The following is a 25,449-nucleotide window of genomic DNA, read 5'->3' as shown; positions in this document are numbered from 1 at the left end:
GGGGGGGGAAGGAATCTATCCGCAAGAGATGGAGCAAGCGATACCCGTGTGTAGTCCCCGACCACGCGAGCGCGAGCCCCATCGTACTCCATCCTCCAGACTTCCACCCTCCGTCTGAACACACGCACACCGGCCGTGTTCAACAATCCACTTCCACGCACGTCTCATCTAGTCATAGCCATCGCCGCGTTCGCTGGCCTCGTCATCGGTACTTTCACCAACGATCGTGGGGGTAGCCGAATCGTGTGAGGAAGTGGGCTAGTCGCCGTCCTTTCCCACGAGGCGGTACTGTGTGCTGGGCCCCATCATGTCGGTCACCAAGCTGTATGCATGCTTGGCAAAGTCGACGGCCAAACTCTTCTGGCCGTCCGAATCCTCTGCCTTGTCCGGGGTCTCCAGCCAAACGTCCAGAAAGGCATAAGCCCAGGGTCTCAGGTACACGAGGGGCACCTGCGGGTCGACGGCGCGAAAGCCATACACCATGGCTCTGAGGTCCGAAAGTCCCCCATCAAACGTGAAGTCTTTAGTAACGCTGGCCATGAACTCGGGGTGCTGTGCCTAAAATGCCCGAAGGATGGTATTAGCTGCGCGTTGCGCCCGAGACGAATTGGAGAGCTGGTGCTAAGGTAGTACGCACAGTAAAGGCCTCCCATGCTTCGACAAGCACCTCGTCGGTGAGCTGAACGTCACCGTTTTCGACAAGGGCCCAGAGAAGGTTCGGGTCGGCCACCCCATCGCCCGACTGCTCACCCACCTCCTCGGGAGTTTCTTCAGCCATATCTTCGTCCGTGTCTCTGTCCATCTCTTTGTCTGTCTCCTCGGGTACTGCAGCGGGCTGGCGGCCATGCCCTAGGACGAGCTCCTCGACGGGCTCCTCGACGGGCTCCTCGACGGGCTCTTCAACGGGCTCCTTAGCTAGCCTCTCAGCGAGCTCGTTAGCAGGCTTGGCAGCCCTACTGCCCCTGTTTAAGCCCCCGGCGGCCATGCCCACCTCTACACCGGCTATAGGATGGTGGTCATCGGTCGAGGCCCGCGCAAGCGTGTAACGAGGGGTAGCATGTCCATGCTGGAGTGGCTGGGGCAATTGGGACGTCTGTCGCGGCCGGGAATCTTCGATTGCCAGGTTTGAAAAGGCTAGGACAACGGCATCGGCCATAAACTGAGGGCCGCAATTTTTCCAAGGCTCCAAAAAGTCATCCCGATAAGGCGGAAGGTAATATATGTCCCCCATCGAAGCTTTATTTGCGAAGCGGTAAAGCATCCCACCCTGATCCGGTGCGGCGAGGATATAGAAGTATGGGAAACTTCTCGTTGCGGCAACGGTGCGGATAACAACGACTGGGTACATGGGTAGACCCCCAGCCGGCGTGACAACAGGATAAGCACGTGGGTTATGGGCAAGACCCAAGTCCAAGAGATATCGAGACGTCGTCGATCTAAGGTGCGTGATCCATTGAGGCGTTGTCGACCTGGCCGGGATTAGTTCGACAAGTTGATCTTTTGGAAACCAATAGCCAACGAGCAAGCCTTTCGAAGCTCGCACTTCGCCTGGGCTAGTATCCGGGCTGGCTATGTTGGCGCACAGGGTGGCGGCGTCGGGGGCTGCGAAATCTGTCGGGCCCTTCTTCACCACGCGCTCCCGTAGCTCTGGACTCGCCTCACGGTAGGTTGTAAATGAGACAAAGCAAGGATGCTGAATTCCCACGATGGCGGCGTCCAGCTGAACCAAGCTTACGGGCTCTTCGATGCGGGCGGCATGGCGGTTGCAGAAGGCAATGTCGAAGTCGGTGGCAGGGACCCGCTACACGGATGGTTCGTTCGAGTTAGATAGCTACATCAGGAGGAGGAGATGGCGCTGCGAAGTTGGGGCTGTCTTACCGGGCTAGGACGCATGCTGGGCGCTGATTATGCACATGGGCGTGACAACGTGGTGGCGGTGGTGACGGAGCACAAGATGGGATAAAAGCGCCATTGCCCGAGGATGAGGTTGATATAGATCTTTCCCGGTCTGGAATCGTGGGCAGTGATTCGAATTGTGAAGGCGGGAAGCCCTTGTTTTTTTAGAGGGAGAAATTGGGATAAAAAGAGGAAAACTTGCGGCCTTGGCAATTTTAATCCCTTGGACCTGTCAGAATGCCAGACCGCAAAGGCAATTCGGACGCTCTGGAAGCTGCCCGCCGTGCTGTGCCTGTGCCGCCTTCAAGCAAGAATTGAGTAAGTGCCTGGGCAACACTGGTGATTGGACGGCTTTGGACGAAAATGGAAGGAGCAAGGGAAGAAGGCACCCCAAGCCACAGGTGTCAAGCCACAGCCCGACGACTTACATGGGGCGGGCACCTCGACGGTTCGGCCTATTTTTTTTTATACAGAGGACAAGGAAAAAAAACAATCACACGCAAGGAAACAGCAGGAAGGCCGTCGATGGGAGTGCTCGTCGCACAGCCCTCGGCCTAGCACAAAACACCTCTCCATCCCAGCAAATTACCGCCTCTGCACTTGTCCTCCCTGGCCCAAACTCCTGTGTCACGTCTTCTGCCCATCACTTTCCCATCACCGTCCCTTTGCTCTCAAGTCCGCCCACTCTACTCTAGACGAGCCCCATATCCTGCTGCTAGATCGACCCATGGCCGGCGAGGGCTGTAAAATGGCGGGCAGAGGTAGGAAGAAGGCGGCTCGCCACCTCGAGCTCCATGATCACGCATCCCACGTTGCCGAGCACCTCCAGTCCGATCACTATCCCGTCAGCGACCCGACTGTTGCTACTGCTTTATTCCATGAGCCCCAGTCGGCCGCCACGACGACATCGGCCATCCGCGGCAAAGCGGCTGTCCGGTCCTCGCAGAGCCCCAACGGAACCATGCCTGCCTTGAGCCTGGAGTCCACATCGACGCCGTCGGCCCTTGGCCTTGTCCAGATGTTCGGCAAGGAGACGGATTCGGTCCATGTCGTTACCATCACGGTCGCGGCCGACGGAATCACCGCCCTCACCACCGCCGCACCCACCGCCACCGGCTTGCCTGGCGCTGCCACGACTGACCATGACGCTCAGGAGTCGCGGGCTGCCACTCAGGACCACCAGGAGAAGCCCAGCGACGACGCCTGGAAGGCCGCCGTCATCATCGTCTGCACGCTGACGGCCCTCTCGGTCGCCGTCTTCTTCATCTTCCGTCTCTGGAAGAAGAGGCAGTCGCGCCAGAAGGCCGGGGCCCAGCGCATCGACGACGACAACGAGCGCGACGTGGCGACGAGGCCGAGGGTCAGGGCCAACAGCTACGCCACCCGCCCTCCCACCCCCTTTCGCCCTTCCGGGTCTGCTGCCGGCACCGACAGCCTCAAGGGGCCTAGCTCTGACCCCAGCTTCTGGAGCCCGCAGCGAAACCATCCCAACTCGCACGTCTTTCCGGACTTCCCGCCGCCCACGGGCCTCCCGCGCTCTCTGAGCACGCATGGCCGGCCACCGCCGGAGGCTTTCGGTGCAACCAGCGCCACGGGCAACATGAGCTACACCGATGCGCTGCGGACAGGACAGGAATGCTCAGCCGCCCAGACCCAGTCTACCATCGTGGCCTCGGACGAGGGGATGTCGCCGTATGCCCCAGGGCAGCACAAGATTCACGACGACGCCTTCACCACACAGCAAGCCCAAGAGCGCGCCGCCACCTCCTGCTCGAGCGTTGCCAATGACGCGAGCATCGTCACCAGCGTGGCCGCCGCCGACGAGTCGTCCTTCTTCCCCTACAACGACCAGGGCTTCTACGTCTCGCCCGTGCAGAAGCGCTTCCCGCAGTCCCGGGTCGTCGATGTCCAGCAGCAGCAGCAGTCCTCCCAGCACGCCCCGCAGGGCTCTACCAACACCGTCGCCACCTACACGACGGCGCCGGCCGGCAACTCCCTCGCCGCCTGCCACGGCCTGAAGCGCCACAGCGTGGGCGACGATGGCATCCCCGCAGTCGCCGCCGGTCCCGGCCCGTTCGTGTTCCACGGCGGCGACCAAGATGCCACCGCCGACGCCGACGCCGACGCCAGCGACGATGACAAGGCAGAGGCAGAGGTGCAGTCCCAACCGCCGGCCAAGAAGCCCCGCCTCGAGGGCGAGGCCGGCCCCGACCACCAGGACGTGAGCGGCAAGAGCCCGTCCGCCCTCTCGCACCACGGCTCCGTCAGCTCGCGCGCCCCCACGCCCTGCCCGGGCTGCTTCGTCCCCGGCGGCAACAGCAGCAGCCCGGACTCACCCCGCGCCCCGGCTGTTCCCTCGGGCCGCATCGGCACGCCCGTCCACGCGAGGGCGAGGCCCGCGACCACGACAGGCGCCTCCATGCCCGCGACGCCTGTCAGCCGTCCCGGCACGCCCGTCCCTCACGCTCGCGTCTGCTCCTTCTAGGGGCTAGTGGTTGTTTCTTTGGAAGAGTCCTTTGTTCTCCCATTGAGGGTTTATCGCTGGATTGTTGGTGGACAAGCAAAGGAAGGGGGGCAATTGTTTCTTTCTTTGGTTATCTGCTTCGTTGGGCATTCTCAAATCCTCTTGGAATTGCGCGAAGCCATAGTGAGAAAGACACGCCCCTTATCCCTCTTCCCTTTTTCTTTCTTTTCCTTTACCAATCCTCCCTCCCTCTTCTTCGACTTTGCCCTTCTCCCGTTAGTGGAGATGGGAGAAGGGAAGAGGGCGATTGGTAACTTGTAAGAGTATGCAGGGGCATTCTCGGCTTTGTTTTGGACGGAAAGGAAATGATCGCTTTTCGGAGAAGGGTGGCCGAGCCGTTGGGCCGCTGTTTGTCGCAAGGACGAGCGACCACGCCGGGCTGACTTACCTTCCGCCCCCCTAGTCCTAAAGACCTTTTTTCGTGCTGAAAGCTACCCAGATAGATAAGCAGACAGACAGCTCAGCGGCAACGTTTCCGAAATCTTCGTGGGCAGAATTCAAGCTGGTTAAACGTGCCTGTTTATTAGAGGTCCTTGGTTATTAGCTAGGCGAACCACCTACGCCCATAGCAGAGAACAAACCCAGAAATCTTGTCTAATATTTATCCACGCCCGCTCGCTATATGCCTACATCAGCTTGCCTGCCAGAAATACCGCCAAGTCCCTTCTTCCACCCATCTACTCCACACACTTTCATCTCTGCAGAGGCCATAAGAGAACCCATCGTTCACACTACAGCTCGTCCACGACATGCGTATTCTCAGGCGGCGGCGCCACCGCCTCCTCTCCCTCCAGCGTCCGACTCTTGGGGTTCTTCTCCGCCTTGGCTGCGCCGTTGCTGGCCTCCTCGATCGGGGGCAGGCCCTTGCGCCTGCGGTCTAGGGCAGCAATCTCGTTGTCGTAGACGGACCACTCGGGCACCTGCCTGCGCGCGCGGTCGAGCTTGGGCTCCTTTGTCTGCGGATTGTTGCAGAGATCGATCGTCTTGGCGGCCGACTGGGACTCGTCGCTGCACCACGTCTCGCACCACAGCCACTCCTGTGGCAGGCTGTGGATGGGGATGGAGAACTGCATGTGGTTCGGCAGGTCCTGGTCAAGGTTGGATAGCGACTGCGGGTCGGCCGAGAGCGAGTGGTACGTCTGCCGCAGCCGGTCGCCCGCAGCGAGCTCGCGGAACCGGCGCAGGTCGACGACATAGAGCGCCGAGATGTGGTAGGGCAGGCCCTTGAGGTAGCGCTCCCAGTAGCCCTGCTTCCAGAAGCGGAACCCTTCCATCTCGGTGCGTGAGTCGCACATGGGCGTGAAGCCGTAGGGCGCGCCCTGCAGGTCAAGCGTTACCAGCTCGTACATGTCGGCCCGCACCACCTGGTCCGCGTCCACAAAGATGACCTTGTCGAGCGAGAGCGGGAAGAGCACGTCGAGGAACAGGATCTTGTAGCCCCAAATCTCGCGCTGCTTCTCCTTTTGCTGCCTCAGCCAGTGCGGCCACTTGTACGTCACCATCTCGTACTGGAACCCGTACTCGGCCGCCATGTGCGGGATGAAGTCCTTGAACGATGGCGACAGGAACTGCTCAATGAACCAGAACTTGACCGTATGCTTTGTGTGCCGCATCACGCTGACCATCATGATGTTGAGCATGCGCTCGTACAGGTGCCCGCTGGCCACAGAGAAGATGTTGATCTCGGCCTGCTCCGACCTGGTCACCACCTTCTGCTTGTCCTTACCTCCGCCTAGAAGGCTTTCGGCAAACTTGAGTCCCTTGTTGACAAACTCCATCGCTGCGCCAGCGCCAGTCGAGGCTGCCGCAGCTTTGCTGTCCTCGAGCACATCCAGGTCCTCCATGCCCGTGTTCCGCCTCAGGCGCGGGTACAGAGTCGTGCCGAGGAAGTCCAGAACCGCCGTCTCGGCCGACTCGTCACCCGCAATGGGGGCGAAGCCGTGTGCGCCGATACTCTCCAGGTAGAACAGCTCCGAGCTACGACCCTCCTCGATCTGAATCTTGTACAGGCCGGGGTTGGCCTTGAACTGGAAAAAGCCCAGGTTGTCCATAATGAGCGTGTCAGCCAGGTGCGCGTTGGACTCGGTGCCCAGCACCAGCTGCACGCCCCGCACCGAGCTCCCTTTGGGATCGCGGGCATGGCCCTCGATGAGAATGTGCTCGAGCTCGTAGAGCGCCTTGACGTCGCTGCCGATAGTGCTGAGTTTGATGTTGTCCGGGTCGTGAATCGACACTTTGGGGGCGACGAGCCACGCCGGCGGCACATCCATGCCCAAGTTCAGCAGCGCTTCCGACGGCAGGCCCTTGAACAGAGCGGTCGGCGCTTCCAGCTTGCCTGACTTGTCGAACTTGGGAGTGGATTCCATGACGAATCGGTAGAACCGCTTGACAGGAAGCTCCTCGAGCTTGTCTTTGGGGTTCAGGAACACCTTGAGATGAACTCCCTCCAGCTCCGACAGGACCTTGAGCAGCGGCGCCCACTTCTGGCCGAGCTCGCTGGCAGGGTCAATGATGGCGGTGAAGAAGATTGTGGCCTTGGCTGGGTCGCCAACCTCGAAAGCTGTATAAGCCGAATTCCAAATGCTAAAGGACGATATTCTCAGCATGGACGGGGTCTCGAACGCGCCGTCCGGTACATCCGAGATGGTGGACAGCGCCGTGAGCGATGTGAGCTTGGCGGCGGCGACCGGGTCTGTTAGTTTATCCTCAAGGCCAAGTTCCTCAAGCGCCTTGAAGACGGGCAAGATCCTGTTGCTCTGCTCGAAATCCAACAGCGTTTTGAAATCATCCTCTCCGAACTCAGCTGCCGACGCAATGGGGCCGACCATACGGCCGTTCAGCAGCAGCATCGACTCAGTCGGCTGGATCGCCGCCGCCTTTTGGAACCTCTCGAGCGCAACCGCGTACTCGAGACCGTTGTTTATCTGCGGGCTATTTGCGACTTCGTCCAGGATGGCCGCAAGGGCGCCCTCGGAGTCGGCGGCCAACAGCTCCTGCATCTTCCCCTTCAGATTGCTGTTGATGTTGTGGGAGGTCCTCCAAACGGGGTTGTGCACAATGTCAAGGCGCACGCCAGGGTTGCTGGCGCGGAAGCGGAGGGCCGAAAGGAGCAGCTCCCGGCCGTCTTTGCCTTCCAGGTCCGAGACGACAGTCAACACTGCCCAAGTGTCTTTGGCAGCATCCTGTTCCGCATCGACGACGACAGCACGGCTGAACAGATCATCATGCTCAGAGTAGATCTTGTTGACGTCGAGAATCGTCAGAGACTTGCCGCCCTCTGGGAAGATGAAGCGGTTGCGTCGGGCTGCTGCGTTCTCGAGGAAGAGGCTGGGCACCCAGGTCTCGGAGCTGATCATCTGGTAGTAAACGCCCTGCTGCACCGACCTGAGATCGCCCATGACACGGTTACTCATGGCGTTCATCCAGTTGCCCTCGGAATCGCGAGGGATAGCAAAGCCGTTGACGAAAAGGGGCGGCACAACCGAGTTAGCGCCCAGTCGGTTGGCCCACTTGCCCGCGAATGCGACCTGGGATGCATAAGCCTCCGATGCGAGAACTTGGTCGAGCGTGAGGGCCTCCGCGTCTGAGCGCAGGGAGCGGTCCTGGATGGCGGCATCAAACGCCTTTTGGTCCGGGGCACCGGCCGCGCCGGCCTCAACCATGGCCTCGACGTACGAGATCAAAGACGCCAGGCCGTAGGATTGAAGTAGGTGATATGCCACCTTGGCCTGCTGCACTGACTCAGGGGTGGGCGTGAGCGGCACCAGACCGAAGCGGATGGGAATGCGCTGCTTGACAAAGTTGAGGATTTTTGATACGACCAGCGTCATGTCGGCCTTCTGGGCGAGATCGACAGGCAAGACGATGTTATGGATATCCTTGCGGCAAGGAGGCAGCTGTCCGGGCATGCCGCCCGAGATCAAAGCCATCAGGCTCGGGCTGTAACTGCTGTAGCGCTTGTCCTTCTCCAGGTTGTTCATCCAGATAATGGCCATGCCCTCCTCAGTCTGGTCGGTCCAGTCAAACCGGGGAGGCTCGTCGTCAGCCTTGGACGAGGCCACGGCCGAGTGAGAGAGCAGATCAACAGCATTCCTACCCGACAAGCCCAGAGCCCGGACCTCGTTGATCAACTTCCGCTCCTTGCGAAGTACATCGACGAGACCAAAGGACTGGATCTGCCGATCGTGCAGCTGCATGCCGTTCATCCACAGCACGTTCTGGCCACTCTGGAGCAGTTGTAGGTGATTCGCGTAGTGCTCTGACCGGAACCCTTCAGAGACGTTGTGAGCGGCCACAGGGTTCGAGAACCTGGGGAAGTCCTGCGTGAGCTTCAGCAGCATCTCAAACGGCTTGTCGCTGTGCAGAATGAAATCGGCCGCCTTGAGGCCGAGCTCTTCAAGCTCCGAGGCCGACAGCGGCTTAAGGTCGCTTACGTCCTCGTCACCATCAAGCACGACCTCGGCAGCGACCTGGGATTTCTTTGCCGACGCGTCCTCGCTCTTGTCCTTTTCGGACCCCCTGTCGTCAATAACGATGTAGTCGGTCCTCTTCAGCGCCAGCTCGACACCATAGCCGCTCAGAGGTAGGGGCTCGGGCTCCTCGGTGGCCTTCGATATCCTCCGGTAGCGCAGTCGGTACGAAGGGCCGCCATTTCTGGCAGCGGTAGCCAGAATCTGGTGAACGGACCCAAAGGTCGGGGAGGTAATATCGGCATACAAGATGATGCCCGTATCATCGTTCCCCAGTCTCACGTCGAACGACACATCTCTCTCCAACAACCTGCCCGAGATCACAGCCACGGCCTGGGGCTTGTCCAACGAGCAGATAGCCTCGCCAGACTGTAGAGTCCACTCTGGGCAGTTGTCAACCTTGCCCTTAACCTTGGGCTCTACGGCGGTCCTGTAGTGCTGATAGTGAGCCTCGATGCGTGGCGCGGCCGAGCGCATGGACAAAGCCAACTTGAAGGTGGAGAGGGCATCGGGGCTTGTGATGTGGCCGTCATCCTGGACCAGCTGCAGGAACGTCTCATATAGCTCCTTGTCGCTAGCTGCCTTGGCAAAGTGGCCGCTGGCGATGCGGTCAAGGAGGGGAAAGTAGGCGGTCGAATTCTCCTGGGCAGCCGTTTCTCTGTGCCAGCCAGTTGTCAGCTAAAATCCACAGTCAGAGAGGAGCAGTCGAGCCACAAGCCTTCCTTACAGCAGCTCAAGGAGATATGGCGGCGAGGGGAAAGCAGCCTGCATGGAAACCTCGACCGAGGGTGCTCCAGCCGCTACAGGCAGCTGCAAGTGGAGCATAGCAGCCAGCATCGCGGCTGCAAGGCCCCGAGGGAGCCTCCAAAGCCGGAGCATGGCGGGCAGTTGATCTGGTTTCTTGGATGGGCGTTGTGTCACAGCTGCTGTTCCGCCTGCGGACGATAGGTGACAAGCGCCTCGAGCGATATGTACCGGTTCAAGTGCGAGGGGCCAAGGGTGCTGGGAGACTTTGTAGGTGGCCGCTTCCACTTCCGGCAGGCTCTCCAGGGCACGGACAGCCAGACATCAAACCAAGCACAGTTACCAAGTGCAGTTTACCCCTGCCAGCCACGTGGAACGGCAAGTTGAAGGACGGTCCGAGTGGGTGAAAAAAAGTCCAGACTACAGCATTGACAGCTCAGGGCAGTGTTTGGTCGAGCTCCATTGATGGCGGCCAGGCCAGCTGCTCGTATTGAAGGATGTGAACAGTTGGCCGCATCGCAATTGACTCCTGCAACCCCCAATTGAGCTGCAGGGATTCGAGCTCCGTCATTGCTGTGGCGGTGTGGCAGCCTGGATATGTGGCGCATCGACAGCGGGGAGCTTCCACAGCTTCACACTTTATGGTGGGGTTGACTAGCCCACCGCGGCGCCCCTGACACGAGCAGCCAGAACCACAAGCATGGGTGCCTGAGGCATGCACCACTTGAACCCACACTTCAGAGATGGCCACGCTTTCTGTCTAGCAATTCAGAGGCGGTGCCGTTGCGACTGCCAGCTGGAGGAACCTTACACAGGTGGCCTTTCTGATCCCCCTTATTGTGCGCCGCCTCTGCAACCGAGCAGTCGGCTTCTGCCAAACAACCACGCTGCCCTTTACCTCGCCCTGCCCTGCTCCGCCGCCGCCTGGTGCCGCCGACCTTGAGCCTCCCGTTGATGCACGAAGCTTAGGCTTCATCATCCCACCTCCACGATGGCCTCAACCGGCATGCTGACCAAGGTACCGATCACGCCCGCCCGGTGCTCCCCCCACCCGTCCAGTAGCTTACCGTCTGTGCCTCCAGTTCGAGTCCAAGTCCTCCCGCGCAAAGGGCATCGCCTTCCACCCCAAGAGGTTCGTCGCCGTCGCCGCCCCCGTCCCGGCCGAGCTGCCGCTCCCATGACCGCCATATGTCTCCCGGCCACTAACCCTCGTGTCCCCGGACCTGCAGGCCATGGATCCTGGTCGCGCTTCACTCCTCGACCATCCAGCTATGGGACTACCGCATGGGGACCCTAATTGATCGGTTCGAGGAGCACGACGGCCCCGTGCGCGGCATCGACTTCCACAAGACCCAGCCCCTCTTCGTCTCGGGCGGTGATGACTACAAGATCAAGGTCTGGTCATACCAGACAAGGCGGTGCCTGTTTACCCTTAATGGCCACCTCGACTACGTCCGCACAGTCTTCTTCCACCACGAGCTGCCATGGATCATCTCGGCCTCGGACGACCAGACCATCCGGATATGGAACTGGCAGAACAGGTCTTTGAGTGAGCCGACCAGCCTCCCGGCCTGTTTCTTGCAGGATCGCTTTGGAGAGAAGCTTGCGGAATACTAACCTTTCATACAGTTTGCACCATGACGGGCCATAACCACTACACGATGTGCGCGCAGTTCCACCCCAAGGACGACCTTGTTGTTTCGGCCTCGCTGGACCAGTCGGTCCGTGTCTGGGACATCTCCGGCCTGCGCAAGAAGCACTCGGCTCCGACCTCCATGTCCTTCGAGGACCAGATGGCGCGGAACAACCAGAACCAGACAGATATGTTCGGTAACACAGATGCCGTTGTCAAGTTTGTGCTTGAGGGCCATGATCGCGGTGTTAACTGGGTCGCGTTCCACCCCACCATGCCACTAATTGTTTCTGCCGGCGACGACCGTCTGGTCAAGCTTTGGCGCATGAGTGAGACCAAGGCCTGGGAGGTGGACACTTGCCGCGGGCACTTCCAGAACGCTACCGGCTGTCTGTTCCACCCGCACCAGGACCTCATCATCTCGGCCGGCGAGGACAAGACCATCAGGGTGTGGGACCTTAACAAGCGCACCGCTGTTCAGACCTTCAAGAGGGAAAGCGACCGCTTCTGGGTTGTTGCAGCCCACCCCGAGATCAACCTTTTCGCCGCTGGCCACGACAATGGCGTCATGGTCTTCAAGCTGGAGCGCGAGCGCCCAGCCTCGGCCGTCCACCAGAACTTCCTCTTTTATATCACCAAGGAGAAGCATGTGCGGTCCTACGACTTCCAAAAGAACGCAGAGAGCCCGACGTTGCTCTCGCTGAAGAAGGTCGGCCCGGCCTGGGTCCCCCCGCGCACTCTGTCTTACAACCCTGCCGAGAGGTCCATCCTAGTGACCTCGGCCGCCGATAGCGGCACCTACGAGCTCATCAATCTGCCCAGGGACGGCTCCGGCGGCATTGAGCCCACCGAGTCCAAGCGCGGCCAGGGCAGCTCGGCAATCTTTGTGGCGCGCAACCGATTCGCCGTCCTGCACACGGGCTCGCAGTCCATCGACATCAAGGACCTTTCCAACAACGTCACCAGGTCGTTCAAGCCCCCGCACGGCACCACCGACATCTACTTCGGCGGCCCCGGCAACCTTCTCATCATCACTCCAACCGCCGTCCACCTGTACGAGATCCAGCAGAAGAAGAGCATTGCGGAGCTCGCCGTCGGCGGTGTCAAGTACGTGGTGTGGTCCAACGACGGCATGTACGCTGCCCTGCTGAGCAAGCACAACGTGACCATCGTCACCAAGACCCTGGAGCAGGTCAGCACGCTGCACGAAACGATTAGGATCAAGAGCGCGACCTGGGACGATGCCGGAGTCCTCCTCTACTCGACCCTCAACCACATTAAATACACCCTGCTCAACGGCGACAACGGTATTGTGCGGACCCTGGACCAGACCGTCTACCTGGTCCGTGTCAAGGGCCGCAACGTTTACGTGCTGGACCGTACCGCGAAGCCCAAGATCCTGCAAATCGACCCGACCGAGTACAGGTTCAAGTTGTCGCTCGTCAAGCGCAACTACGAGGAGATGCTACACATCATCCAGAACTCCAGCCTGGTTGGCCAGTCCATCATCTCGTACCTGCAGAAGAAGGGCTACCCCGAAATCGCGCTGCAGTTCGTTCAGGACCCCACGACCCGATTCGAGCTGGCCATCGAGTGTGGCAACCTCGAGGTCGCAGTCGACATGGCCAAGCAACTGGACCGCCCCAAGCTGTGGACCAGGTTAAGCACCGAGGCGCTGGCGCACGGCAACCACCAGGTTGTCGAGATGTGCTACCAGAAGCTCAAGCAGTTCGACAAGCTCTCGTTCGTCTACCTGGCCACTGGTGAGGCGGCCAAGCTGGCGAGGATGGCCAAGATCGCCGAACACCGCGGAGACTTCACCTCGCGCTTCCAAAATGCCCTGTATCTGGGAGAGGTTGAGGACAGGATCCAGATGTTCAAGGAGATTGATCTTTGTAAGCCTCTCCTTGTTTATCATGTAGTTTGTTCCCTGTGATATATCTGCTAACGCTCTGTTAGACCCTCTCGCATACATGACGGCCAAGTCACATGGGCTTGACGAGGAGTGCGAAGCCATTCTGGAGGCTACTGGCTTGACAGAGGAGCAGATCACGCTCCCCCAGCTTGGAGAGACTCTGACGCCGCCAAAGGCTGTCGTCGCGACCCACAAGGCTAACTGGCCAACGAAAGCCACATCGCAATCCGTCTTTGAGAAGGCTCTATTGGGTCAGATGGAGGGTCTTTCGCTCGAGGATGAGAATGCGGCGGCCGCTAACGGACTGGGTGAGGACGATGGCGAGGAGGATGGAGCCAAGAAAAGCGGCGCATTGGCAGATGCTGAGGAAGATGAAGATGCAGCGGGCTGGGACATGGGCGACGATATCGTTCCGGAGGTCGACAGCGATTTTGTCGACGTGGAGAGCGCCGAAGCCGGAGGCGCTGCCAGCAGCGAGGCGGATCTATGGGCGCGCAACTCGCCCCTTGCGGTGGATCACGTGGCTGGAGGCTCGTTCGAGACGGCTATGCAGCTGCTCAACCGCCAGGTCGGTGCCGTCAACTTCGCACCTCTCAAGCCCAGGTTCTTGGAGGTGTACCAGGCATCAAAGACGTACCTGCCTGCGTCTGCTGGCCTGCCGGCACTGGTCAACTACGTGCGGAGGACACCCGATGAGACGGACCCCAGGAAGGTCCTGCCCATCATCCCCCGCGACCTCGAGTCGCTGGCGGCTGGCGATCTGCAGAAGGGATACAACACGATGAGGACCAATAAGCTCGAGGACGGCATCGTCATCTTCAAGGGCATCCTCCACGCGATTCTCGTCAACGCCGTGTCAAGCCAGAGCGAGACTGCCGAGGCCCAAAGGCTCATCACATCGGCAGCCGAGTATACGGTTGCCATGGACGTTGAGCTGTCAAGAAGGCAACTTGGGAGCCCTGACGCAGTGGCCAAGGACCCTGCCCTGCTGAAGAGGAACCTGGAGCTGTCGGCCTACTTTACGATACCCAAGATTGAGGTGCCCCACAGGCAGCTCGCGCTGCTCAACGCCATGAACCTGTCGGTCAGGGCCAAGAACTACAACTCTGCCCTTAGCTTCGCCAACAGGATACTGGCCAACGGTGGAGCCGGCAAGATCCTCGACACTGTAAGTCCCCACATTTGCTCTTTTTTTCTGCCGACTGGTGACGCAAGATACTGACGATATCTCTTTCAACCCCCCAGGCCAGGAAGACCAAGGCACAGTGCGAGCGGAATCCCAACGATGCCGTCGAGGTCGAGTTTGACCAGTTTGCCGAGTTCGAGATCTGCGCGGCCAGCCATACGCCCATCTACAGTGGGTCGGCATTCGAGGAGTGCGCCTTTGACGGATCCAAGTATCACCCCAAGTACAAGGGCACTGTCTGCAAGGTGTGCGAGGTCTGCGAGGTGGGCAAGCACGGTAGCGGGCTGAAGCTGTTCGCCTAATGAGACTACACGTCAGAGCAGCTTTTCTTTACGACGCTCGACGACGATGTGTAGTATTAGAGGAGGCGGCCACGTTTTGGTTTGTTGGGCTGGGTTGGAGGCTGGGTTGGCGACGAAACAAATCTGTCTGGCGCTCTCTGCCACCTATCGTTGTGTTGACCTATCGTTGTGTTGGGGGCGGTCGGGGAAAACAAAAGCAGATCACTGATTTTCTAGAAGGCTGGGTGGGGCCTGTCCTCGTTGTTCGGGTCTGGCCCACGGAGTAAGTGAAGTGGGCGGTTTAAAGTATGACTTATCTTGTTGAAAGCGTGACGATCAAATCTAGCACCATGTCTACACAAGATCGGCACTTTGACATGATGCGATGTCCGTGATAATGGCGTGTGCTTTCGGAAATGACCTGAAATAAGACATGTTCGCGGGGCTTCGTCTAATGTCTAAAAGAGGATGTATTACATATTGGAAGCAGACCCGATGTATTCTGCGCCCAAGGCTACGCTAAACCGGCAGCATGCACCACTCTGAGCTGCTGTGACATGTCACCACGGCAATTCCCCGGCCACGTTCAACTCGGTCGGTCACCTCCCCAAGCCAGGAACTTAGACGATGGTCTCGAGCTCGCGGGCGTAGCCGAGGGTGTTTTCGATAAACATCTGGCTGATGGGCTTCTCGGCCTGGCCGCCGTCGTCGGACGCGGAGCCGGCGGCGGCGGCGGCGGGGAAGTAGATGTGACCATCGCGGACGGACCAGCCGCGGCTGGCGGCGAAGTCGACGACGGCGCCCTCCGAGTCGAGGAACAGGAGCGACTTTGTCGACGAGATGGGCAGGGACGGGTAGGCGCGCTCGCTGGAGCTGGCGATCTCGGAGCGGATCTGGGAGGTGAGGATCTGTTGTCGGGGTGGGGGGGTTAGCGGTTTTGTGGTTGGATGTGTGGGAAAGAAGGACAGAAGAAGAACATAAGAAGAACAGAAGAAGAAAAGAAAAGAAAAACGTACCTCGGAAAAGACGCCGTACTCCTCACACGGCACCTCGCCCTTCTTCATGGCCTTCCAAACGCGGTCGTAGCTGCCCTCCATGAGCCAGCGCTCGAGGCGGATGGGGTAGCCGAGGTAGCGGTCGCCCTCGACGTCGACGGAGCCGCCGCCGCCCTCGCGGGCCGACAGGGCCTCGAGCTCCGAGTGGAACTCGTCGTACCGGCCCTGCGTCAGGAGCAGGAGCAGGTAGAGGCCCGTGACCTTTGAGCGCTCGGGCAGGTTGGGCGGCAGGCTCGAGGCGGGAAGCTCGTACAGGGGGCTGAGCTGGCGCACGTAGCGCACGAAGCCGTCGGCGTCGCGCGCGCGGATGCTGTACAGCGCGCCCTGCTCGTACGTCTCGCGCGCGAGCGCGAGCTGCGAGGCCGGCTGCGAGGTGGAGGGGGAGGCGCCGACGGCGGCGGCGGACGGGGTGGCGATGGTGGGCGTGAGGGCGCCGAGCTGCAGGAGGAGGAGCTTGGCCTTGGACAGGAGCTTGGCGGCGTCCGGGTAGGCGAGCTGCGCAGACCTGAGCTTGGTCAGGATCTGCTGGATTTGCTTTTCGGCCATGGGTGGTGGTCGTGTGGGTGGTGGGTGTGCGAGGTTTGGTGGGCGTGGGAGGGCCGTCAGAGGCGGTTTTGGCCCCAGCGAGGGCGGGAGGGTGCGATTCGGGGATGCTGTCAGCCCGGGCTGGGCGGTGGTGGGCTCACGGGTTGAGAAGAGAGGCAATGTGAGTGTGTTGTGGTTGTTGTCGGCCTTTTGCTTGTTGGTGCTGGAATAGATTGATACTGGAGGTGAATTCCCCTCGCCGCGGTGCCTTCAAACTGACGCCAGAGGTACGCAGCGGCACCTGCCTGGCCAATCCACCTGGAGCTCGGAACCCCTTTGCTGGTGTCACAAACTACCGATTATGTAATACCAACCACATCCCGGACGGCCTTCAACAGGAATGCAGAAAAAGAAAGACGAAGACAACAACAACTCAAAATACCCTCAAAACTAAAAAGACAAAACAGAGTCGAGAAATACAAACAACACAAAAACGCACCAACGCCGTCCCCTTACAAAACCACCCTGCCTGTCCCATCCCAGTCCCCCAATCACTTCTTCCCGGCCGCCGCCTCCATGACCGCCTCGGCCGTCGTGTCGAGAATGTCGGCCTCGCACATGAGCTCCACCCACGTGTGCACCATGGCCGTGAGGTCCGTCTCCCTTCCCTTTGCCGTTTCCTCGTCGCTCTGCGCCAGCGCCCGCTCGTCTCCGTAGTTGGCCTGGAGCTTCAGGTGCGCCTCGACCAGCTTTGCAGCGGCCTCTGCGGCTTCCTCTTGGGTCTTGTACGGCCCTGCATCTTCTCCCGCATTCTCATCATCATCGCCTGGAGCCTCGCCAGCCTTGCCCTCCCCGGCCCCCGCAGCAGCCGTAGCGACGTCCTCGGCCGTGAGGCCCATGTCGGCCAGCGCCGCGACGTACTCGGCATTGTCTGGGTCAGCCGCCCAACCCACCTCCTCGAGCTCCTTGACGCGCCACTCGTCGTGCGCCGCGACACTCTTGGAGAGCTCCACAATGGAGGCCACGTTGGCCGCCAGCTTCCGCTTCAGCTCGCCCCCCTCGTTATGGCAGAGCGCGATCAGGTTGGCCTGGTCGCCCAGCTCGTTGATCTTGTTTTGAACGAAGGGGATGACGGCACCGACCCAGTTGTCCCCGGCAGGGCCTGTTTTGCAGTGATGCCAAATGTTAGAAGGATGAAAACGGCAGCTTTGATGGAGGAGATGTCGCCTTACCCAGATCGATGGCCGCTTCCTCCAGGCCGTCCAGCTCCCACAGTCTCCCGCCCTGGTGGATGTAGGCGACGTAGTGCTTGGCCGAGTTGGGGTCGATGGCCGCCTTTCGCTTGCGCTTCTTGCTCTGCTTGGCCTTGGGCTTGGCCGCGCCCCTTCTTCTCTTATTTTGCCTCTGGTACGCATCGTACTGGTTCAAAAGACACAGGTCTTCGTCCAGCAGATCCAGGCGACTTTGAGAAAAATGACCCACAGTCAGAACCGCTATCTCAACTCCATGGGGTCTTGGAAGTGCATGATCGTGGCTTCTCAACTTACCGAGCAAAGGTGTCATGGATCTTGCGGATAAAGCGATTCTGCGCCAGGGCGGTTCCCCTGTGCGGAGGGATCAAGTCCGCCGTCTCGTCTTTGAACTTTTGTAGCTCGTCTCCCAGACTGATCCCCTCGGCGTTCATGAGGATGTTGAAGAGCGCAACGGAGGCGCAGGCGTTGGCGATGGTCTGGGCACACGGGCAGCATTAGATTCCGACATCTAGAACTGCCTAGGTCCGTAGTACTCACCTGGCGTGCAAACCACATGCCCTCGGGAGGGCTAACGGTCTCGTCGGCCTCCGGGGCATCATCGCACTCGAAGAGGAAGATGAAGCCGTGAATAGGTTGTCTGGGATCGCGCTATTAGCAACCGAAGTGGACAGATCCACCCACCATTTTCTCCTGGGCGCGGGCATAGCTTACTTGAGCAGCATCACCTCGCCCTCGTCAACAACGAGGACCTCTTCGCAGCGGACGCCCGAGACCCCAAGCTTGTGCAGGATGTGATTGAACAGCGCCTTGTTCGCAGAAAGTCAGCGAAGAGAAAAGAGAAGAGAAACAGTGTGGCATGTTGTCTGTTGCAAGTTGGCCATTTCGAGGACGGGCACTCACCGGATCCGACTCCAGCTCGGTCCAACCCTCATAGTCCTCGACTTCGTCAGGGTCGAGACTGAGGACTGCGTGGAGGCCGTCGTCATCTTGATCGGCGTCCTGGCCATCGTCGGCGGTGGCGCTGGCGGCCGCAGCCTCCCCGGCTCCATCAGCGACGGCATCATCGGCCTTTGCCACCGGAGAAGCCTTTGGGGAGGGAGACTTGGCGGCGGGGGATGCCTTTGCCGCAGGAGTTGCCTCTTTGACCAGGGTTGCCACTTTGGCCGGGGATGCCACTTTGGCCGGGGATGCCTCCTTGGCCGGGGTTGCCTTCCTGGCCGGGGTTGCCCTTTCGGCCGGGGTTGCCTTCTTGCCTCGGCCAGCCTTTTTGGTCGGGGTCTTTGGCTCGGTAGAAGCCGTCTTGCGCTGCCTCTTCGCCGGGGGCGACGCCTCCTTGGGGCTGCCGGCGTCGGAGCCCTGTCCGTAGCGCTGCACAGGCTTCCTCACGCGCGTCGAGCGACGTAGAGGGCTCGAGCTGTTGTCGGCACTAGCAGCCATTTCGTCGCTATCTGATTCTATTGATGGCCTGATCGGTGTCGTGGCAATGTCTTCTGGCGCCTGTTCTTCCGGCGGCCGTGTGGCGGCGCCAATATCAAGAGTGCCTGTGAAGGAAAGAAGTCAGGAGTAAGCTGGGGACGACCTTGTGGGCTAGCAGCGAGGGTTCGTAGCAGGTTTTGATATTCGCGGGCCGCCCTCATCCTACTCGATCTCCTTTATCAAGTCGACCGCTGCCATCGTGACGACAATGGATGGGGGTAGCAAGGAGTGCCGGTTGCAGCGACTGCAGCAACAAAGGTCTGCCGCGGCCGTTTTCAGGCACTACAGCGGCCACAGCGTGCCCAGATCTGACGCCAAGATGAGATGATGATCATGTTTACCTATTAAATGATGAGACGCCATGATGTATGGTGTCTGGATATCTGGATATCTTGGTATTCTCGTGGCTGGATTCTGCTAGGCAAAACATGCAATACGAGTGTGTGGAGGTGGCCAGGTGCAGGCTGGCGATAGAGATATCTGTGTTTTGGGTCATGGCCGTTTTCGGATGTGCATATTGCCCGATTTTTTTCTTCTTTTACATGGGGGGCGGTCAGCCTGGGCTGTTTTGGAGCCCCATCTTGAGCAGGACACACTTGGAATAGTCGAAGAGCCCAAACCATGGGACGCAAAGACAAAGGACCAGCGGGCCAAGGGCAACGACGGCAGGAGCCAACAGAGTCACAGCCAGCCTACGCACCTCGTTTGGCGCTGAAACCACGCGCAGATTCCTTGGAGCACTGTCTGCCTACTGTAGGTAAACAGACAAGCAGGCCGGCTTCTTTATTGTGCCAGGACGAGAAGCGAGGCGCGAGTTGGTGGCTGTGATGGCTCCATCAACAGCGTACAATAAACACAGACAATATAGGCTTGCCTCAATCCTATCCAGTACAAGGCCAAAGTCATTGTGGGGTGTGCTCTGGTGGGGTGTGCTCCGGTGGGGCCGACTGTTGGTCTCAATCCAATGAGGTCCGTAGCGCTGCATCCTTATTGCTCCACCCTGAGCAAAGAAACGCGCTCGTGGATTTTGCAGACGTGACGTGACGGCCAACGAGCTTCCAAAATCCAGGTGCACAGCCAGAAGCGGCAGCAAGTTCTGTCAGCGGTGGAGGGAACCAGACGACGACACGACAACCCACCGAAGCGAGCCGCGGCACCAGCAGCACCCGTGGCAGCCGCTTTTACGCATCTTCCCCCCCGGGAACCTACGCAGTTATCTGTCTCTCCTCTTGTTCCTGCCCACACCGGCTACCTGAGGCCATCTCCAAGGCCACAGGCCCTCCACTCATCCTCCTCCCCGACCTGCTTCCACGCCTCCTCTGCGCGTGCGAGCCCACACAGACGATGCGATGAGCGAAACCCCGCGAATAACAAAAGGGGGCTTCCCCCAAACACCCGCCGCATCCCGGAGCAGGCAGGGAGGCTCGCCCTCCCCCTCGGCCGAGCCCAAGCCTGCACGCCGAAGCCTACCCCTAGCTCCCCAGACCAACCCCGAGTCGACGGGGAGCGAGCCCCTAATACCCCTCACCATCCTCGATGCTCCGACGCAGCGCTACTATGCCTGCGGCATCTACATGCTGTTGTGGGCATGGAAGCTGTACGACTGGCTGCGCGTCGTCGACGACAACGCCGAGTCCTTCTGGCTGTTCCTCAAGTGGATCGCCATCGACCTCTGCATGCTCTTCGGCTTGCCCGAGCTCAGGATCCCGTGGCTGGAGCTTTCCCAGCCTGTTGTCATCGTGCTATTTTTCATCCATGCCGTACTGGACTGGATGCTCATGTTTAATATTCCGGTCCGTACCCGCCAGGGCTTGATCTATCTGCGTGCTTTTATGATGTGGTGTGCTGACGGTGCGATTCGACCACCAGATTCCAGCGCTCACCTGGCTCCTCGGGTTTGCCAAGGCATTTTTCGACAAGGAACTCTCCATCTCGGACCAATACGTCAAGTCATCAAGCATCCTACACAACCATTCCCTCATCCAGGGCAGGCAGATCATCAACATCCTCCCGGAGGGCTCTGCGCTCCTAAACCCCGAGGGCACACCCTTCTGCATTGGCGGCGACCGGACCACGGCTCTAATCCCTATCCAGTTCAACGCCACCATCCCCCACGAGGTCGAGCTGGTGCGATTTGACCTGTCCCTGGACCACGTCGAGGAGGAGGTCCTGAAGCTCTCGCGGTCCCAGCTCCGCGCCATTGAAAAGCAGGTCAAAAAGCTGTCTCCCGAGGGCGACGGGAGCGCCGTCACGTTCGAGTTCCCCGTCAAGAAGACGGGCGCTTACAAGCTGCGTCGCGTGCTGGACGAGTACAAGCTCGAGGTGCAGCGCCAGAGCCCCCATACCTTTGTTGTGCCCTGCCCCTCGGTCAGCATCGGCCTGTCGCCGTCGTCGGATAGATGCCTCAACGACTTGTCGGACCTCGCACTTAATGTCGACGGCACCCCGCCACTCAAAATCACGTACAGCCGTACCATTAACGGCAAGAACCATGGCTTCCACTTCCAGAGCCTCCAGCCCGATGGCTTTGCGTCCCCGCTGACGGGCACCACTTCGCCCTCGTCTAGCCTCTTGGCCACTGGGGACGAGGACGTGACGTGGGCGAGGTCGCAGCGCGTCACAGTGAGCCTCAACGAATCGCTGTGGGCTACCGGCGAGTGGCGGTACTCGGTCGACGAGGTTAAAGACGCCTTTGGCAACATCGTCAAGTATGCCTCACCAGCCGACGACCCGGAGCTCCCCTCCAAGGGTAAGACGCTTGTGCAGAGTTTCTCAGTCAAGGAGAGACCCAAGGTTCACCTCGCTCGGTGCGATATCCGGAACCCGCTCAAGGTGGCTCGCGGTGAAAAGGTGCAACTGCCCGTCGTCTACGAGGGCCAGCCGCAGCACGAGGACGACCGCCCGCACACGCTTACCTGGGAGTTTGCACCCATTGACAGTCTCACCAAAAACGGCGACCCTGGCGATGTTGCCATTCCCGGGTCGCACACGGGCAAGCGGGCCGGCGACCTACCTGTCGTCGTTGCCCCTGGCCTATACACCCTGAAGAGCGTCAGCGCGGGAACGTGCGAGGGCGAGGTCCGGGAGCCATCGACGTGTCTCTTGCTGAACCCGCTCGAGCCCGATCTCACCATCCGGTCACAGGAGATTCCCGACACGTGCGCCGGCAACTCTGTTGGTCTCGAGGTGGACCTCGACCTTGTGGGCACACCGCCGTTTAAGGTCCGGTACGAGGTGGTGACCAACGGCGTGAGGCGCCGTGAGAGCGTGACCATCCAGGGTCTCCGATACCAGATGAGGTTGATACCACGCCAGGCCGGGACGCACAAGTACACCTTCCTCTCCATCGACGACAAGTTGTACAAGAACCAGCCACTGGCCGGCCAGGGCATGACGCTAGAGCAGAGCGTGAAGCCCGCCGCCCAGGCCTCCATCGCCGGAGAAGCGACCGTCAATGCATGCCTGGAAGACCAGGTCGAAATCGATGTCAAGCTTTACAACGGCGACGCTCCCTTCACGCTCGAGTACGAGATCGTCCACGACGGCCGGCGAACTCCGTACAAGGTGACGCAGATCAATTCGGGCAAGTACACCATCAAAACGCCCGCCTTGTCAAAGGGTGGAGAATACACCGTGGCCCTCATGGGTGTCCAGGATAAGCGCGGCTGCCGAACTTCTCTGCAAGAGGAAGTCAAGATCGCGGTTCGGCGCCAGCGCCCGCGTGCAGCCTTTGGCGCGGTTGAAGGCCGCCGCAAGGCTCTCAACATCGAGACGCATGCCGCCAAGCACAAGCTCCCGCTCCGCCTCGCCGGCGTCGGCCCATGGACTGTGACGTACAAGAACCGCGACCTGGCTGGCTCGACGCCTGCCACAAGCACCATCCAGGGCAACAACGGCTTCCTGACGGTCCGCGAGCCTGGCATGTACGAGCTCCTCGAGGTTACCGACAGCCAGTGCCAGGGTACCGTCGATCCCAACGCTTCCACGTTTGAAGTTGACTGGCTTCCCCGACCTGTGCTCAGCCTCGTCGAGGCCGAGAGCATCAGCCCTGCCGGCGACAAGCTAGTCAAGAAGGATGTGTGTGAGGGGGACATTGACGGTTTCGAGATAAACCTCAAAGGTACGGCCCACGTTGTCGAACAGGATGGGATTTGCGCTAATGTTTTTACCCTGCAGGTGCGCCACCTTATCACGTCAAGTATGAAATTCGCCACAAGCCTGCGACTGGGTCCGCGTCCATGAGCCCGAAGGGGTTTGATGCCGCGCTGAGCAAGGCAGCCATAGCGATGGACACTAGCAAGCCTGGCCTCTACGCCTACACCTTCTCGTCCCTGGCCGACAGTCTCTACGATCTGGACGAAAAGCAGTTCACACCTGTTGTTCTGGAGCAGAGGGTCAACGCCAAACCCACGGCGACGTTCGACAAGCCTGGGCAGACGTTCAAGTTTTGCCTGTCGGAGCAGGAGTACGAGGAGAAGATACCGGTGACGCTTACGGGCGTGCCGCCCTTCTTCCTGGAGCTCGAGATCAAGCACCACAGCGGGACTGTGCCGCAGGTGCACCACGTCACGTCGATCCACACCAAGTCGTTTGGGGTGCAGATCCCACGCGAGCTGCTCCGGCTCGGGTCGCAGCAGGTGCGGATCCGCGAGGTGCGCGACGCGCAGGGCTGCCAGTCGCGCATGGACCCCACGGGCGCGGGCGGCAGCGGCAGCGGCAGCTCGGCGGTGAACGTGCAACTGTACGACGCTCCGGCCGTGTACCCGCTCGAGACGCGGACCGACTACTGCGTGGGCGAGCGCATCGCATACACGCTCAGCGGCACCCCGCCATTCAATGTCGAGTACACGTTCGAGGGCCAGCGCCGCGCCGCGCTATCCAAGACGACGAGCTTCCGGCGCGTGGCCGACTCGCCCGGCGAGTTCGCCATCACGGGCGTCAGCGACAAGGCGAGCGAGTGCAGGGCGGCCGTGGACCTGGTCAAGCGCGTGCACCCGATGCCGAGCGTGCGCATCAGCCGCGGCCGCAACGTGCGGGTCGACATACACGAGGGCGGCGAGGTGGACATTCTGTTCGAGTTTGGCGGCACGCCGCCGTTCGAGTTCACGTACACGCGCAGCACCAACGAAAAGCGCGGCCAGCGGCCGCAGGTGCTCGAGACGAGGCACGACGTCAGCCACGAACACAGCAAGGTGGTGCGAGCCAGCCAGGAGGGCACGTACGAGGTGGTGGCCATCAAGGACCGGTACTGCTCCTTCTCCACGCAGCAGATGGGGTCGCCCAAAGACGGTGCGGTCAAGAAGTTGATGCAGTATTAAGGGGGGGGCTGAGGGAGCAGGATGGAAGGAGGCAGGTAGCAAGCAAGTGGGAAAATAGACGGGGTATAGCAGCATCTTGATTTTCTTGTTTCACCTTCTTTTCTTGTCTACACTAGAATGCGTGGTCATCTTGGGTTGGGACTGTGAGGAAGTATTGTGTAGGCGGTGCGTATGTGCGGCGGTATGTGGCATCAAGCACGGCGTTCTTCCATGGGTCTCTACTTTCCTACTGTTTGTCTTTTTTTTTTCCGCTTTGGCTTCCTTGGAGGGATAATACCAAGTTCGATTTAAAGTCTCCGATATCCGCCATGTTGGAAACGGGCTTGCAGCAGACTACCTATGCCGACGGAACACCGGTGTAGGCAAGTTGGCCAATAATGTGCGGCTCCGCGGAGACGTGCAGGACAGGATGCAGAATGTGATCGACCCGTGGCGTTAGTTGGAGGTGCTCGTCGACACTCAACCGGGCAGTTTCCAGAACGGGCATGGACGGGGACGCCTTGGCTTTTGGGCCACAGTACATCAGTAGAAGTCGAGATTGTTCGATTCTTTCCCGTTGAGCTTACAGTTCAAAGTCCATTCCAGGACGAGAGCCGTGATCCAGAACCGGAAAGCAGGCCGAGTTTGGAGGGGTGCCTAGCCCTAGGGCACCTCTCTCCCCCTCATCCCAGCCATTGCCTTTGCATCCCCGCCCTCTGACTCAAAGTGATGAGATTCTCCAGAGCGGGAAGTGCAGGGAGGGAGGTGTGGTCGCCCCGCGCGCGCGCTGGTCCCCCTTCCTGGAGCTCCGTCGAGCTTGGGAAATGGTTGTCTCTGGGAAAGTGAGGGCTCGACGGGCATTGCGTTGAGGCTCTAGACCGCCAGCGGCTCTTTGGAAGCGAAGAGCGTGGTTCGTCTTGGCTTGGTGCATTCCCCTGGTGCCCTTCGCTCTCTCCCTCGTCGTGGAGGCGGCATGGCAGCCATATGGGATTCTGGCGCCATGGCCGACTAGCTTTCGGCCGCAAGCTAGGGGCAGAGGTTTAGGTAGGGGTTTGTCTCTGAGCTCGCTAAAACTGGGACATGCACAATGTCCATCAGCCTCCCTCCCCTTGCAACACCCCTCCCCCCACGCGAAGAGCAGGCAGCCAAGCCGGCAAACCTTGCCCCCAAAAAACCCACAGCTTCCTCCCTCCAA

At 60.1% G+C, this 25,449-nt stretch overlaps 7 protein-coding genes across 7 annotated transcripts; 3 read left to right on the top strand and 4 right to left on the bottom strand.

The window, feature by feature from the left end:
- Nucleotides 1-258: 258 nt before the first annotated feature.
- Nucleotides 259-1,893, bottom strand: GGTG_05130 (hypothetical protein; the record flags this gene model as incomplete). The annotated part of the gene is made up of 3 exons (XM_009222929.1): nucleotides 259-558; nucleotides 638-1,801; nucleotides 1,879-1,893. The coding sequence occupies 3 exons, from the start codon at nucleotides 1,891-1,893 to the stop codon at nucleotides 259-261; spliced, it is 1,479 nt and encodes a 492-aa protein (XP_009221193.1).
- A 751-nt stretch (nucleotides 1,894-2,644) lies between these two features.
- GGTG_05129 (hypothetical protein) lies at nucleotides 2,645-4,381 on the top strand (the record flags this gene model as incomplete). Its single annotated transcript, XM_009222928.1, has 1 exon — nucleotides 2,645-4,381. One exon carries the CDS (start codon nucleotides 2,645-2,647, stop codon nucleotides 4,379-4,381), a length of 1,737 nt encoding a protein of 578 aa, XP_009221192.1.
- Nucleotides 4,382-4,922: 541 nt separating this feature from the next.
- GGTG_05128 (UDP-glucose:glycoprotein glucosyltransferase) lies at nucleotides 4,923-10,155 on the bottom strand. The gene is made up of 2 exons (XM_009222927.1): nucleotides 9,617-10,155; nucleotides 4,923-9,547 (listed from the first exon to the last, which is right to left on the bottom strand). Exons 1-2 carry the CDS (start codon nucleotides 9,766-9,768, stop codon nucleotides 5,152-5,154), a joined length of 4,548 nt encoding a protein of 1,515 aa, XP_009221191.1. The 5' UTR covers nucleotides 9,769-10,155; the 3' UTR covers nucleotides 4,923-5,151.
- A 256-nt stretch (nucleotides 10,156-10,411) lies between these two features.
- Nucleotides 10,412-15,012, top strand: GGTG_05127 (coatomer alpha subunit). The gene is made up of 6 exons (XM_009222926.1): nucleotides 10,412-10,651; nucleotides 10,716-10,765; nucleotides 10,863-11,182; nucleotides 11,263-13,161; nucleotides 13,226-14,349; nucleotides 14,427-15,012. Exons 1-6 carry the CDS (start codon nucleotides 10,625-10,627, stop codon nucleotides 14,667-14,669), a joined length of 3,663 nt encoding a protein of 1,220 aa, XP_009221190.1. The 5' UTR covers nucleotides 10,412-10,624; the 3' UTR covers nucleotides 14,670-15,012.
- Nucleotides 15,013-15,036: 24 nt separating this feature from the next.
- On the bottom strand, nucleotides 15,037-16,501 carry GGTG_05126 (26S proteasome non-ATPase regulatory subunit 8). The gene is made up of 2 exons (XM_009222925.1): nucleotides 15,665-16,501; nucleotides 15,037-15,556 (listed from the first exon to the last, which is right to left on the bottom strand). The coding sequence occupies exons 1-2, from the start codon at nucleotides 16,247-16,249 to the stop codon at nucleotides 15,269-15,271; spliced, it is 873 nt and encodes a 290-aa protein (XP_009221189.1). The 5' UTR covers nucleotides 16,250-16,501; the 3' UTR covers nucleotides 15,037-15,268.
- Nucleotides 16,427-19,837, bottom strand: GGTG_05125 (ubiquitin carboxyl-terminal hydrolase). Its single transcript, XM_009222924.1, has 8 exons — nucleotides 19,658-19,837; nucleotides 19,299-19,492; nucleotides 18,382-19,022; nucleotides 18,193-18,287; nucleotides 18,019-18,118; nucleotides 17,776-17,957; nucleotides 17,461-17,690; nucleotides 16,427-17,390 (listed from the first exon to the last, which is right to left on the bottom strand). Exons 2-8 carry the CDS (start codon nucleotides 19,318-19,320, stop codon nucleotides 16,780-16,782), a joined length of 1,881 nt encoding a protein of 626 aa, XP_009221188.1. The 5' UTR covers nucleotides 19,321-19,492; nucleotides 19,658-19,837; the 3' UTR covers nucleotides 16,427-16,779.
- Nucleotides 19,838-19,966: 129 nt separating this feature from the next.
- GGTG_05124 (nucleoporin POM152) lies at nucleotides 19,967-24,619 on the top strand. Its single transcript, XM_009222923.1, has 3 exons — nucleotides 19,967-20,750; nucleotides 20,827-23,077; nucleotides 23,134-24,619. Exons 1-3 carry the CDS (start codon nucleotides 20,307-20,309, stop codon nucleotides 24,273-24,275), a joined length of 3,837 nt encoding a protein of 1,278 aa, XP_009221187.1. The 5' UTR covers nucleotides 19,967-20,306; the 3' UTR covers nucleotides 24,276-24,619.
- Nucleotides 24,620-25,449: the final 830 nt, after the last annotated feature.

The sequence above is a fragment of the Gaeumannomyces tritici genome (assembly GCF_000145635.1).
Source record: "Gaeumannomyces tritici R3-111a-1 unplaced genomic scaffold supercont2.3, whole genome shotgun sequence".
NCBI lineage: Eukaryota > Fungi > Ascomycota > Sordariomycetes > Magnaporthales > Magnaporthaceae > Gaeumannomyces > Gaeumannomyces tritici.
This window is presented reverse-complemented; position numbering and strand designations above follow the sequence as displayed.

Excerpts from the sequence above, each read along its gene's own strand:
- GGTG_05128 (XM_009222927.1), bottom strand. The coding sequence starts at position 9,768 with ATGCTCCGGCTTTGGAGGCTCCCTCGGGGCCTTGCAGCCGCGATGCTG. Across the intron at positions 9,548-9,616 it reads CCATATCTCCTTGAGCTGCT|AGAAACGGCTGCCCAGGAGA; the intron begins GTAAGGAAGGCT and ends TGGCTGGCACAG.
- GGTG_05125 (XM_009222924.1), bottom strand. The coding sequence starts at position 19,320 with ATGGCGTCTCATCATTTAATAG. Across the intron at positions 19,023-19,298 it reads GGCGTCTCATCATTTAATAG|GCACTCTTGATATTGGCGCC; the intron begins GTAAACATGATC and ends TTTCCTTCACAG. Across the intron at positions 18,288-18,381 it reads CCGAGCTGGAGTCGGATCCG|GCGCTGTTCAATCACATCCT; the intron begins GTGAGTGCCCGT and ends TCTGCGAACAAG.
- GGTG_05126 (XM_009222925.1), bottom strand. The coding sequence starts at position 16,249 with ATGGCCGAAAAGCAAATCCAGCAGATCCTGACCAAGCTCAGGTCTGCG. Across the intron at positions 15,557-15,664 it reads AGTACGGCGTCTTTTCCGAG|ATCCTCACCTCCCAGATCCG; the intron begins GTACGTTTTTCT and ends CCCCGACAACAG.
- GGTG_05124 (XM_009222923.1), top strand. The coding sequence starts at position 20,307 with ATGAGCGAAACCCCGCGAATAACAAAAGGGGGCTTCCCCCAAACACCC. Across the intron at positions 20,751-20,826 it reads TGCTCATGTTTAATATTCCG|ATTCCAGCGCTCACCTGGCT; the intron begins GTCCGTACCCGC and ends TTCGACCACCAG. Across the intron at positions 23,078-23,133 it reads TTTCGAGATAAACCTCAAAG|GTGCGCCACCTTATCACGTC; the intron begins GTACGGCCCACG and ends TTTACCCTGCAG.
- GGTG_05127 (XM_009222926.1), top strand. The coding sequence starts at position 10,625 with ATGGCCTCAACCGGCATGCTGACCAAG. Across the intron at positions 10,652-10,715 it reads CAACCGGCATGCTGACCAAG|TTCGAGTCCAAGTCCTCCCG; the intron begins GTACCGATCACG and ends CTGTGCCTCCAG. Across the intron at positions 10,766-10,862 it reads ATCGCCTTCCACCCCAAGAG|GCCATGGATCCTGGTCGCGC; the intron begins GTTCGTCGCCGT and ends CCGGACCTGCAG.